At 40.8% G+C, this 13,687-nt stretch overlaps 1 protein-coding gene across 1 annotated transcript in view; it reads right to left on the bottom strand.

Moving 5' to 3' along the window:
- Positions 1-1,353: 1,353 nt before the first annotated feature.
- PARP4 (poly(ADP-ribose) polymerase family member 4) overlaps positions 1,354-13,687 on the bottom strand; it is a 33,135-nt gene continuing 20,801 nt past the window's right edge. Inside the window, 4 exon segments of the mRNA XM_082364976.1 lie at positions 1,354-1,864; positions 2,307-2,444; positions 11,454-11,477; positions 11,479-11,609. Coding sequence (XP_082221102.1) covers positions 1,861-1,864; positions 2,307-2,444; positions 11,454-11,477; positions 11,479-11,609 — 297 coding nt within the window. The 3' untranslated portion in view covers positions 1,354-1,860.

The raw sequence follows: 13,687 nt of genomic DNA, 5'->3' as shown, positions 1-13,687 counted from the left end.
CAGGGAATATTCCTAGATTAAAAACATTTTTCCATCAACTTCAGAATATAATTACATATGAAATGTAATGTGGTACCAAATCCAGCACATTATATCAGATAAAATCTGTCAAAAATTATGAAACTTAGTAAAAGCAGTTCTCTCTGACTTTTTTCTTTTCCTTTCTGACATTTTATGAAAGTTCTTCCAACAGCCTGACATGGTGCTTTGAACTTATTCAAAACATTTGAAATACAGTAACCTCCTCGCTGCCTGGCTTCCACGTGCTTCGCAGACGTTCTTGTTGCCTCCAGGACAACTCAAGCTTCTTCTCCCCTTCATATGTTTGTTTGCTGTCACCCCCTTTCCACTCTTTGAGTACAGGCTCAACGCTACTTTACAAACTGCTTTCTACTGTCCCAGGAATTCTCAACTGGATTCTTTACTTGTAAAGTACCCGAGAGTCACCCAAGAAACTGGCATATATTTAATTTTAGCACACAAACCACAAACAACTTACTAGTAAAATGTGCATAACGTAAAAACTTCAAATTTGTGTTCAGAAAATGGTGTCGAATATTCAAGTCTATTGAAGACTCAGAAAAATTCTGAGATTTTTCATTAATATTAATTAGCTACTTCCTCATTTGTTTTGTTATCTGCTAGAACCTGTTAGCAAACAAACGGTAACATATACTAAAGAATACGGGGGGAAACTGAAAATTTGGAGAATTCTCTCCATCTTTGATTTTTTTCCCCTGTGAACTGGGAAAGGGCCATCAGAGTAGTGTGGTGGTTAAGAGATGGGTTCAAATCCTGCCTCTGCAATTACACAATATTGCTTGTGTGACATTGTTTGTTTTTTGTTTTTTTGTTATTTTTGGCCGCCCGTCTTGTGGGATCTTAGTTCCCCGACCAGGGATTGAACCCGAGTCCTCGGCAGTGAAAGCCCGGAGTCCTAACCACTGGACCGGCAGGGAGTTCCCTGGGAGTAGAGAATTTAATCAGTCCTTGTGAGAGGGTACAAATAGACCTACTAATTTATTTTAATTTCATCTGTAAGTATGTTATCTCTAAGGGATAAGAACTTTTTCCTAAGCATGAAACTTAAAAATAGTTATGAATAATTCTTTAATATCACAAAATATCCAGGTAATGTTTAAATTTCTGTAATTGTTGTTTTGTTTTGTTTTTAATACAATGGGTTTTGTTCAAATCAGGATCCAAACAAAGGCTACATATTGCCTCGTTTCAAACATCCTTTAAGTTATAGGTTTCACCTCTCCCCTCTTTTTTCTCTTGCCATTTATTTCCTCGTATTCCAGACATTGCTGACTACTTTCCCGCTGCATAATTTAACATATTCAATCTCAATTCTCTGATATCTGATCTTTATTATGTAAAATATTTACATAGTTTCAAAGTCAAAACCATAAAACAAGGTACATTAGGAGAAACTTAACTTCCATCCTTGTCTCCTCCCCCTCCCCCTAGAGATAATATTTTATTAGTTTTATTAGTTTTCCCATTATCTTGCCTTTTGAAAAAACATAACCAAATTACGTGCGTGTGTGTGTGTACCATTCTTAACCACTGCGCCAGCAGGGAAGTCCTTCCAGATGGATCTTACATGTTTCTTTTTTTTCCTTCTTTCTTTTTTTTTTTTTTTTTGGCTGCGTTGTGTCTTAGTTGCCACACGTGGGATCTTTCCTTGTGGAGCGTGGGCTCAGTAGCTGTGGCTGGCGGGCTCAGTTGCTCCGAGGCATGTGGGATCTTAGTTCCCCGACCAAGGATCGAACCCGCATCCTCTGCATTGGAAGGCGGATTCTTAACCACGGTGCCACCAGGGAAGTCTCTCTTTTTACGTTTCTGCTTAGGTATTTAACTAAGGATACAGATTTAATCATGTTTTCCCCCTGCTCCTTGTAACTTCAGTTTCAGCCACACTATTAAGTGTTATTCAAAGCAAACAGAAAATTAGAGCTATGTTTTGAATAGATAATTCATGGTATCTGGGCGCTCTAATTTCTGGACTATCCCTAGACTAGATACACACAGAAGAGTCAGGAAATAGAGTCCCCTATTCGCATGATACTGTCTTCGAGAAGCAATTCATATCCATGCACTACACTTTAAAATATGTATAATAATTAATCTATGACTTAAATCACATACTTAATTATAATTTAAAGTGTTCAATTTTCTCTGGAATTCAATAAGCTGGCTGATTTTAATGTAACAGATCCATGTACTATAGAAAAAAAAAGTAAAACACTTCACATTTGTGAGGCTGAAAAATTTGGAAACTAAAGATGGCGTGCTCTTACCAGGACAGGATTCCTACAAAGCTCTGTACAGGGGACCTGTGCAGCGAGGGTGTCACATTGCCAAGGTGGCTCAAAAACTCTGTGGTTTCACTCAGTCTGCCAACTCTAAATATCTGCAAGATGTCCACTGGACTTTTACTGTAAGAATTAGAAGAAAATCTTCAGATTACATAATTGAAAGCAAAATAAAAAATTGTTATTAGCAGAAAACCCAAAACAACCCAAATGTCTATTATTAGAGAAGTGATTCAATGAATCACAATGCAACATTTCTTGGAAATACTATGCAGCCATTAAAAAATCACACTCTTAAAAATAATTAAGGGGGGCTTCCCTGGTGGCGCAGTGGTTAAGAATCTGCTTGCCAATGCAGGGGACAAGGATTTGAGCCCTGGCCCAGGAACATCCCACATGCCACAGAGCAACTAAGTCCATGCTCCACAACTACTGAGCCTGAGCTCTAGAGCCCGCAAGCCACAACTACTGAGCCCATGTGCCACAACTACTGAAGCCTGTGCGCCTAGAGCCCGCCCTCCACAACAGGAGAAGCTACCGCAATGAGAAGCCCGTGCACCGCAACGAAGAGTAGCCCCCGCTCACCGCAACTAGAGAAAGCCCGCGTGCAGCAACAAAGACCCAACACAGCCAAAAATAAATAAATAAATAAATTTATTTTTTAAAAATTTAAAATAAATAAGGGTATAAAGCAAAACTTATAGCAAAAAATAAGTGTTAAAAGTAGGTTATAAGGACTTCCCTGGTGGCGCAGTGGTTAAGAATCTGCCTGCCAATGCAGGGGACACAGGTTCGAGCCCTGGTCCAGGAAGATCCCACATGCCGTGGAACAACTAAGCCTGTGCGCCACAACTACTGAGCCTGCGCTCTAGAGCCCGCAAACCACAACTACTGAGCCCACGTGCCACAACTACTGCAGCCTGCGTGCCTAGAGCCTGTGTTCCACAACAAAGAGAAGCCACCGCAATGAGAAGCCCGTGCACCGCAACGAAGAGTAGCCCCGGCTCGCCGCGACTGGAGAAAGCCCACGTGCAGCAACAAAGACCCAACGCAGCCAAAAAATTAATTAATTAATTAATTAATTAATTTAAAAAAAAGTAGGTTATAAGACATTAAGCAAAATATGATCCCATATTTTATCGAATATATAATATATAGAACATACTAATTGAATAAGTTCATTTATTCAACACTCATGCATTCATTTAACAAGTACACCCAGTGCCTAGTACTCTACCAGCACTGGCAATAAGATAACATGGGCACCACCTCGTGGAGCTTACATTCTGATGAGAGAGACAGAAGTCAAGAAGGTGACAAACACCTGATTTTCTGTGCTACTCAGCAAGCCAGCCAGGTTCAGAGAGAGGGTGGCCAAGAAAGGCCTCTCTTTGGAGGTGACATTTATTGGACGTGGCCAAATACGTGTGCTAAGATCTAACTGGTTGTTTGGGGAAAGTTGACTGGATGGGCAGGATGGAAAGAACATCAGGAAGGCTGCTGCTGCAGGGGCGTGGTCTCCGCTCAAGGCAAGAAGCCAGGAGTAAACGGCTTTTGGAGGCAGAGCTGACAGCACGGGGATGCGGGGACGAGGGAGAGAGGATTGACGATGGCTCGGGGTGACTAAGATGGGGAGTGTGGGGACAGACTGGGGGGCTGCCGAGGGACCGGGCTGTGGGGGCTGGCTGGTTACCGGAGCCTGCTGAGCAAATCAGCAAATGTTACTAACCACAACTTTTATTTCAGACAGCTGGCTTCCCAGCACCCTCTGGGTGCAGACAAGCATCAGTGATCCAACTGGGGAAACGTTCTATACCAAAATGCTAACAGTGGTTATATTATCTCTGCGTTATTGCTGGGTGGGGAGATTTTGGGCGATCTTTAATTTTCTTCATGTTTTCACATACTTTCTAAACTTTTAGAAAAGAACGTGAATTTTATAACTAGAAAAAAATTAATATGAAAATGTCATTATTCGTGAAATGAAATGGAGAGAATCTACTTTTTCACAGCAGCGGAATCTCTCCCTAGGGAGAGGCCCACTTTTGATGTATGAATTCTTTAATACTTGGGGGTGGGGAGGTTTGAGATCGCCAAGGGCTTGCTGTAGTTACATTAGATGGTTGCTGCTCCCTCCCCAAGGCTTGAAGATGCAGCGGCTCCTTCCCTTTGACTCCCTGGAAAAAGCTGGTGACTCCTCTCCTGATTCTACTGTCACTATTACTAGACTCCTCAGACACCTAGGGGAGGCTCAAAGCCAAATCAGCTAAAACAATCTTGAGAAAGAAGAACGGAGCTGGAGGGATCAGGCTCCCTGACTTCAGACTATACTAGAAAGCTACAGTAATCAAGACAGTATGGTACTGGCACAGAAACAGACACATAAATCAATAGAACGGGACACAGAGCCCAGAAATAAACCCACACACTTTGGTCAATTAATCTATGACAAAGGAGGCAAGACTATACCATGGTAAAGGCCATATATGACAAACCCACAGCAAGCATCATACTCAATGGTAAAAAACTGAAAGCATTTCCCCTAAGATCAGGAACAAGAACAAGGATGTCCACTCTCAACACTCTTATTCAACATAGTTTTGGAAGTCCAAGCCACAACAATCAGAGAAGAAAAAGAAATAAAAGGAATATAAATTGGAAAAGAAGAAGTAAAACTGTCACTGTTTGTGGATGACATGATACTATGCATAGAAAATCCTAAAGATGCCACCAAAAAACTACTAGAACTAATCAATGAATTTGGTAAGGTTGCAGGATACAAAATTAATGCACAGAAATCTCTGGCATTCCTATACATCAACAATGAAAAATCAGAGAGAGAAATTAAGGAAACAATCCCATTTACCATTGCAACAACAAGAATAAAATACCTAGGAATAACTCTGCCTGAGGAGACAAAAGACTTGTACTCGGAAAACTATAAAACACTGATGAAAGAAATCAAAGAAGACATAAACAGATGGAGAAATATACCATGTTCTTGGATTGGAAGAAACAACATTGTGAAAATGACTATACCACCCAAAGCAATCTATAGATTCAATGCAATCCCTATCAAACTACCAATGGCATTCTTCACAGAATTAGAACAAAAAATTTTACAATTCATATGGAAACACAAAAGACCCCAAATAGCCAAAGCAATCTTGAGAAAGAAAAAAACGGAGTTGGAGGAATCAGGCTCCCAGACTTCAAACTATACCACAAAGCTACAGTAATCAAGACAGTGTGGTATTGGCACAAAAACAGAAATATAGATCAATGAAACAGGATAGAAAGCCCAGAGATAAACCCAAGCACATATGGTCACCTTATCTTTGATAAAGGAGGCAAGAATATACAATGGAGAAAAGACAGACTCTTCAATAAGTGATGCTGGGAAAACTGGACAGCTACATGTAAAAGAATGAAATTAGAACACTCCCTAACACCATACACAAAAATAAACTCCAAATGGATTTAAGACTTACATGTAAGACCAGACACTATAAAACTCTTAGAGGAAAACATAGGAAAAACACTCTTTGACGTAAACCACAGCAAGATCTTTTTTGACCCACCTCCTAGAGTAACAGAAATAGAAACAAAACTAAACAAATGGGACTTAATTAAACTTAAAAGCTTTTGCACAGCAAAGGAAACCATAAACAAGACAAAAAGACAACCCTCAGAATGGGAGAAAATATTTGCAAATGAAACAACAGACAAAGGATTAATCTCCAAAATTTACAAACAGCTCATGGAGCTCACTCTCAAAAAAACAAACAATCCAGTTAAAAATTGGGCAGAAGACCTAAATAGACATTTCACCAAGGAAGACATACAGATGGCCAAGAGGCACATGAGAAGATGCTCAACATCACTAATTATTAGAGAAATGCAAATCAAAACTACAATGAGATATCACCTCATGCCAGTCAGAATGGCCATTATCAAAAAATCTAGAAACAATAAATGCTGGAAAGGGTGTGGTGAAAAGGGAACCCTCCTACACTGTTGGTGGGAATGTAAATTGATACAATCACTATGGAAAACAGTATGGAGGTTCCTTAGAAAACTAAAAATAGAACTACTATATGACCCTGCAATCCCACTACTGAGCATATACCCTGAGAAAACCATAATTCAAAATGAGACATGCACCACAGTGTTCATTGCAGCACTATTTACAATAACCAGGACATGGAACCAACCTAGATGTCTATCAACAGATGAATAGATGCAGAAGATGTGGCACATATATACAATGGAATATTACTCAGCCATAAAAAGAAATGAAATTGAGTTATTTGTAGTGAGGTGGATGGACCTAGAGCCTGTCATACAGAGTGAAGTAAGTCAGAAAGAGAAAAACAAATACTGTATGCTAATGCATATATATGGAACCTAAAAAAAAAAAAAAAAAGGAACTGATGAACCTAGTTGCAGGTCAGGAATAAGGAGGTAGACATAGAGAATGGACTTGATGACATGGGGGGGAGGGTGAAGCTGGGGCAAAGTGAGAGTAGCATCGACATATATACACTACCGAATGTAAAATAGTTGGCTGGTGGGAAGCAGCCGCATAGCACAGGGAGATCAGCTCGGTGCTTTGTGTTTTTTTTTTTTTTTTAATTGTTTGAGTTTTTATTAATTAAAAAAAAGTGGTAAATAATTTTTTTTAAACATCTTTATTGAAGTATAATTGCCTTACAATGGTGTGTTAGCTTCTGCTTTATAACAAAGTGAATCAGTTATACATATACAATATGTTCCCATTTCTCCTCCCTCTTGCATCTCCCTCCCTCCCACCCTCCCCATCCCACCCCTCTAGGTGGTCACAAAGCACCGAGCTGATCTCCCTGTGCTATGCGGCTGCTTCCCACTAGTTATCTGTTTTACATTTGGTAGTGTATATATGTCCATGACACTCTCTTACCCTGTCACATCTCACCCCACCCCCTCCCCATATCCTCAAGTCCATTCTCTAGTAGGTCTGTGTCTTTATTCCCGTCTTGCCACTAGGTTCTTCGTGGCCTTTTTTTTTTTTTCCCCTTAGATTCCGTATATATGTGTTAGCATACTGTATTTGTTTTTCTCTTTCTGACTTACTTCACTCTGTATGACAGACTCTAACTCCATCCACCTCATTACATATACCTCCATTTCATTTCTTTTTATGGCTGAGTAATATTCCATTGTATATATGTGCCACATCTTCTTTATCCATTCATCTGTCGATGGACATTTAGGTTGCTTCCATGTCCTGGCTATTGTAAATAGAGCTGCAATAAACATTTTGGTACATGACTCTTTTTGACCTATGGTTTTCTCAGCTCGGTGCTTTGTGATGACCTAGAGGGGTGGGATAGGGAGGGTGGGAGGCAGGCTCAAGAGGGAGGGGATATGGGGACATGTGTATGCATATGGCTGATTCGCTTTGTTGTACAACAGAAACTAACACAGTATTGTGAAGCAATTATACTCCAATAAAGATCTATTAAAAAAAAAAAGAATGTACCATGGAGAAAAGACAGTCTCTTCAATAACTGGTGTTGGGAAAATTTGACAGCTACATGTAAAAGAATGAGATTAGAACATTCTCTAACACCATATACAAAAAATAAACTCAAAATGGATTAACGAGGGAATTCCCTGGAGGTCCAGTGGTTAGGACTCCACACTGCCACTGCAGGGGGCATGGGTTCAATCCCTGGTTGGGGAACTAAGATCCCTCATGCCACGTGGCACAGCCAAAGGGAAAAAAAAAAAATTAAAGAAAAAAAAATGGATTAAAAACCTAACTGTAAGACCGGATACTATAAAACTCCTAGAGCAAAACAAAGGCAGAACACTCTTTGACATAAATTGTAGCAAAAATTTTCTGGATCTGTCTCCTAGAGTAATGGAAATAGAAGCAAAAATAAACAAATGGGACCTAAGTAAACTTAAAAGCTTTTGCACAGCAAACGAAACCATAAACAAAACAAAAAGACAACCTGCAGACTGGGAGAAAATATTTGCAAATGATGTGACCGACAAGATATTAACTTCCAAAATATACAAAGAGCTCATACAGGTCAACATCAAGAAAACAAACAACCCAATCAAAAAGTAGGCAGAAGACCTAAATAGACATTTCTCCAAAGAAGACATACAGATGGCCAACAGGCACATGAAAAGATGCTCAGCATTGGTAATCATCAGGGAAATGCAAATCAAAACCACAATGAGGTTATCACCTCACACCAGTCAGAATGACATCACTAAAAAGTCTACTGGGACTTCCTTGGTGGCACAGTGGTTAAGAATTCCCCTGCCAATGCAGGGGACAAGGGTTCGAGCCCTGGTCCGGGAAGATCCCAAATGCCGTGGAGCAACTAAGCCCGTGAGCCACAACTACTGAAACCCACGCACCTAGAGCCCGTGCTCCGCAACAAGAGAAGCCACCGCAATGAGAAGCCCACGCACCGCAACGAAGAGCAGCCCCTGTTTGCTGCAACTAGAGAAAGACTGCACGTGGCAGCGAAGACCCAACGCAGCAAAAAAAAAAAAAAAAAAAAAAAACAGTCTACAAATAATAAATGCTGGAGGGGGTGTGGAGAAAAGGGAACCCTCCTGCACCGTTGGTGGGAATGTAAATTGCTGCAGCCACTATGGAGAACAGTATGGAGGTTCCTTAAAAAATTAACAATAGAGCTACCATATGATCCAGCAATCCCATTACTGGGCATATATCCAGAGAAAACTCTAAGTCAAAAAGATACATGCACCCCAATGTTCATTGCAGCACTATTTACAATAGCCAAGACATGGACGCAACGTAAGTGCCCATCCACGGAAGAACAGATAAAGAAGATGTGGTATATGTACAGTGGAATATTACTCAGCCATAAAAAAGAATGAAATAATGCCATTTGCAGCAACATGGATGGACTTAGAGATTATCATACTAAGTGAAGTCAGACAGAGAAAGACAAATACCATATGATATTACTTATATAGGGAATCTTCAAAAATAATACAAATGAACTTATTTACAAATAGAAATAGACTCACAGACATAGTAAAAAACAAACTTATGATTACCAAAGCGGAAAGGGGTAGGGAGGGACAAATCAGGAATTTGGGATTAACAGATACCCACTACTATATACTATAAGGACCTACTGTACAGCACAGGGAACCATATTCAGTGTCTTGTAATAACCTGTAATGGAAAGAGTCTGAAAAAGATTCTATAGCTGAATCACGTTGCTGTACACCTGAAACTAACACAACATAGTAAGTCAACTATACTTCAATAACAATTCAAATCAAAAGAAATCAAACTAATTTGATTATATACAGAAAGAAAATCTGGAAGAAAATCTGCGGGAACGGATTTTTTAAATTGCGGTGAAAGTCACATAACATAAAATTCACTGCTTTGCAGTATACAGCTCAGTGGTATCTGGTGCCTTCAAAATGCTATGCAGCTACCACTTCTATCCAGTTCCAAAACGTTTCATCACCCCAACGAATGCCCCACACCCTTCAGCAGTCGGGCTCCATTCCTCCCTCCCCTGGCAGCAGGCAATCTGCTTTCGGTCTCCAGGGAGTTGATTTATCTATTCTAGGTACTTCATATAAATGGAGTCATGCAATATGTGGTCTTTTGTGTCTGGCTTCTTTCACTTAGCAGGAGGTTTTCGAGGTTCACCCATGTTGTAGTGTGTATCCGTACTTCACTTCTTTTTATGGGTGAATACCACTCCATTACATGGATATGCCATCTTTTGTTAATCCGTTCATCCACTGATGGACCTTTGGATTATTTCCACCTTTTGGTTATTGTGAGTGGTGCTGCCATGAACATTCAGGTACAAGTACCTGAGTACTTGTGTTCAGTTCTTCTGGGTCTATACCTAGGAGTGGAACTGCTGGGCATGTGGTCATTCTGTGTTTGATTTGTTGAGGAATTGCCAAGCAGCAGCTGCACCATCTTACATTTCTACAAGCGATGTATGAGGGTTCCAATTTCTCTGCATACTCATCAACACTTATAATTTTCCATTAAAAAAAGCCATTTTAGGGGATGTGAAGAAATATCGGGAATGGCATTTGGGGACGACTGACCAAGCAATGCAGAGCATAATTTCAGAAAGGTCCGAATTAGTCCGTAAGGGAGGTGTGGCTGGGTATAGCTCTGGTGGGTGCTGGAAAACCAGCTCTCAAGACAACAGCAAAACCCACACACAGCCCTGATCTGTAGCATTTGCTGATCCTCCCACCATAGCTGATATCAACTTACTAATGGTTTAACAATCAGTTCACAAAATTCCTAAACGTTTCGCAATTGGGCCCTGCAAGCTGGGCCGAGGGCAGCAGTTCACCGCTGGTGCTTAGGAGTACGGCGGCTGAGGAAGGGGAAGCTGGCCCGTTACGGTGAGACCCAGGATGAGGAAGACGGGGCAGAGGGCTGTGACAGTGGCCCGAATGAGCAGACCAGTGGAAGCCAGTTTCTGAACCTTGAAGCTGTCCAGACTCTTAGCCACGGTGATTCCACAGGGGTCCTGACCCAGCGAGGGCCTGTCTGAGCAGCTGTGTCTCCTGTGTTTGCTGTACTGCTGCTGCCCCCGGTTGACGTGCAGAAGGCATATCAGCGCAAGAAAGAGGGGCATGGATGGCCCGTGAGGAGATGGACGAGACCCACGGTTAGGGGCGCCGTATCTCCTGGCATGTTTTCCAGGGTTTCACCTGTTTTCATGCCATGCAGTGGCCAGTTTAGAAGTGGCCACACATGTGTTCTGCATTTAAAAATCTTAATTTGAGTGGATTTTCCTGTACAATACCCTTCAGAACTCAAACACTGTATTTGAGAACAAACTCCAATACTCTCTTATCTAAATTTTTAAAATTTAATTCTGAGCAAGATTAGGTAAGCCTGCAACGGACTGAAATCGTGGGGAGTGTTTAAGTACAGAGTACAGCTCCAAGCCCCACTACAGACCCAGAAGTAAGCATTTGTCATCACACCGTAATTACTTTGATAGTGAGGGTTAAATATCTAGGTGTGTGGAGATCAGCTCTAACAGCATCTGAAACAGTATCACATAAGAGCAGATCCTCACCTATTTCCTTTATGTTTACCTGTGATTATTCTGCGACACCTCTAACTCTGAAAAATTCTTCAGTGTTCAGTTCAACATGCTCAATTTTGCATCTCAGAGCTCGGTATTTGGCAAGAGATGGTGGGTTGGGTTTGGACAAATTAGTTTCACAGAAGTTAACCATGTCTCTTATTGGCTGTAGGTAGAAATGATTCATACACGTTAGAATTACCACATATTAAAATATTTATATCATATTGTACTTTCTCAAAAAGATTGGATAAATAAGCTTTTTTTTTCCCTAAAGCTTTTCATCAATACCTGCCTGGCCTATGAGTGGTGTATTAAAGTTGACACAGTTGCCTCAGTGACAGCACAATGTACAATAATAATAATAGTGTACGTTAGTATAGACATGATTGTTTATCGAGTGTTCTCAGGTACGTTATTCCTTTAATCCACACTACTCCATTTGCCTTATTAGAGCTCATTATCCTCACTGTGTACGTGAGGAAAGCGAGCCTGTGAGAAGTTTCCACAACAAGGAGGGGATAGTGACTAAACAGGAACTCAGATCATCAGACTTCAAGTCCAAACTCCTTAACAAAAATTCATTAAGCATGTTCTGTGTGCATTGTGTTAGGTTTGAAGGATACAAAGATGAATAAGACGCATGCCTTTCCCTGGGAGGGAACCCAAGTGTTCCACAGGTCACGGAGCTTGGATGAGGGAACACAGCTTCCGGATAATCTGAGTTACATTTTTTATGAGGATTTGTTGCTTTCAGCATCTTTGAGACTAAAAGAGACACAGAAGGGGAGCATCAGCCATTCTGCGGCCACTAGTGTGGCGAAGGCCTTTGAACTATAATTCAAATCCACCAGCCATAAAATAAAAGATTGGTGCAGTCTTTTCCATATAAAAGTAAAAAATTTCTTTATGGTAAAACAGAACAAGCCAACCACCACCACCAACACCAACAAACTCACCATAAGCAAAGAAAAAAACCCAAATAAACTGCAGAAAATATTTGCAATTCATCTCACAGACTAAGCTCCTTAACTTACAGAGGTCCTAAAAATCATGAATAAAAATATCAAGATGCAAGAGGAAAAGAGGCAAAGGACACGAATAGACAGTTCACGGAAGAAAAAACACAAACATCCCTGAAATATCTGGAAAGGTGCTCAGACTCACTACACCGACATGCCGTTTCTCATCTGTACACTTGGTGAAGTCTAAAAGTTTGACAAAGACACTGTTGGTAAGGCGATAGGAAACAGAAACCCTCATTCACTGATGGTGAGAGAGCAGCACAGAACAACCCTTAGGGAAGCAGAGAAAATCTATCCCAATTACATAGGCATTTATTCTTTCAGCCTGTACTTCTACTTCTGGGACCACATCTCACAGATACCCCTGTACAAGTATGAAACGCCAAATATACAGAGTATTTATTCCCTGTGCCATTGTTCGTAGTAGCAAAATCCAGAAACAATCGCCATGTCTGGCAGGAGGGGATGCCCACCAAGGTGGCACATCCCACCGTGGGAAATCTCTACATTCAGGGTATGTTAGGTGAGGAAAACAGGTGCAGAACAGCAAAGAGAGTATACGACTTTTTACGTAAAAAAAAAGCGGGGAGGACTAAGCATATATGTTCATATTCATATTTGTTTGCATAAAGAAATGGTGCAAAGACAAACAAGAAACTAACAGAAATGGTTACGTATTGGGGTGGAGGAGCTGGAATAGGGTGGTGGGGACAGGGAAGGACAGAGGTTGCTCTGAGGATACCTTTTAAATATAATATTGACTTTTGAATCATGAAGATGTATTACCCATTGAAAATATAAAATCTAAGTTAAAAGTATTCAGATGAAAAAAAAAAAAGTATTCAGATGGGCACCACACATACCCTCTCAGTAGGAAAACCAGCAACTGAGGTTATGCAGGGTGTTAGGAAAATCATGGAATTTTAAATTTGGAAGCGTCCTTCATCATCGCATTCACTGGTTCATCTCATTTGTTGGTTCTGCACTTATTTTGGATTACAGACTCCTCTGGGAATCTGTGGGAAGCTATAATTTCCCCCAAACATGCAAAATTTAACATCTACAAACTCCTCTGAAGTCTAGAGGTCATGGATCTCTGATTTTGTCCCAAAGCCTTCATGCTCAGATGCGGCAACCCAGAGCCAGAGAGGGATACTGGCCTCATCCCAGGCGAGGTGGGCACCATGTCTGCCTTCCTGCGGCCTCTCTGAACTGAGCT

The sequence above is a fragment of the Balaenoptera borealis genome (assembly GCF_965194805.1).
Source record: "Balaenoptera borealis genome assembly, chromosome: 18".
Taxonomy (NCBI): domain Eukaryota; kingdom Metazoa; phylum Chordata; class Mammalia; order Artiodactyla; family Balaenopteridae; genus Balaenoptera; species Balaenoptera borealis.
This window is presented reverse-complemented; position numbering and strand designations above follow the sequence as displayed.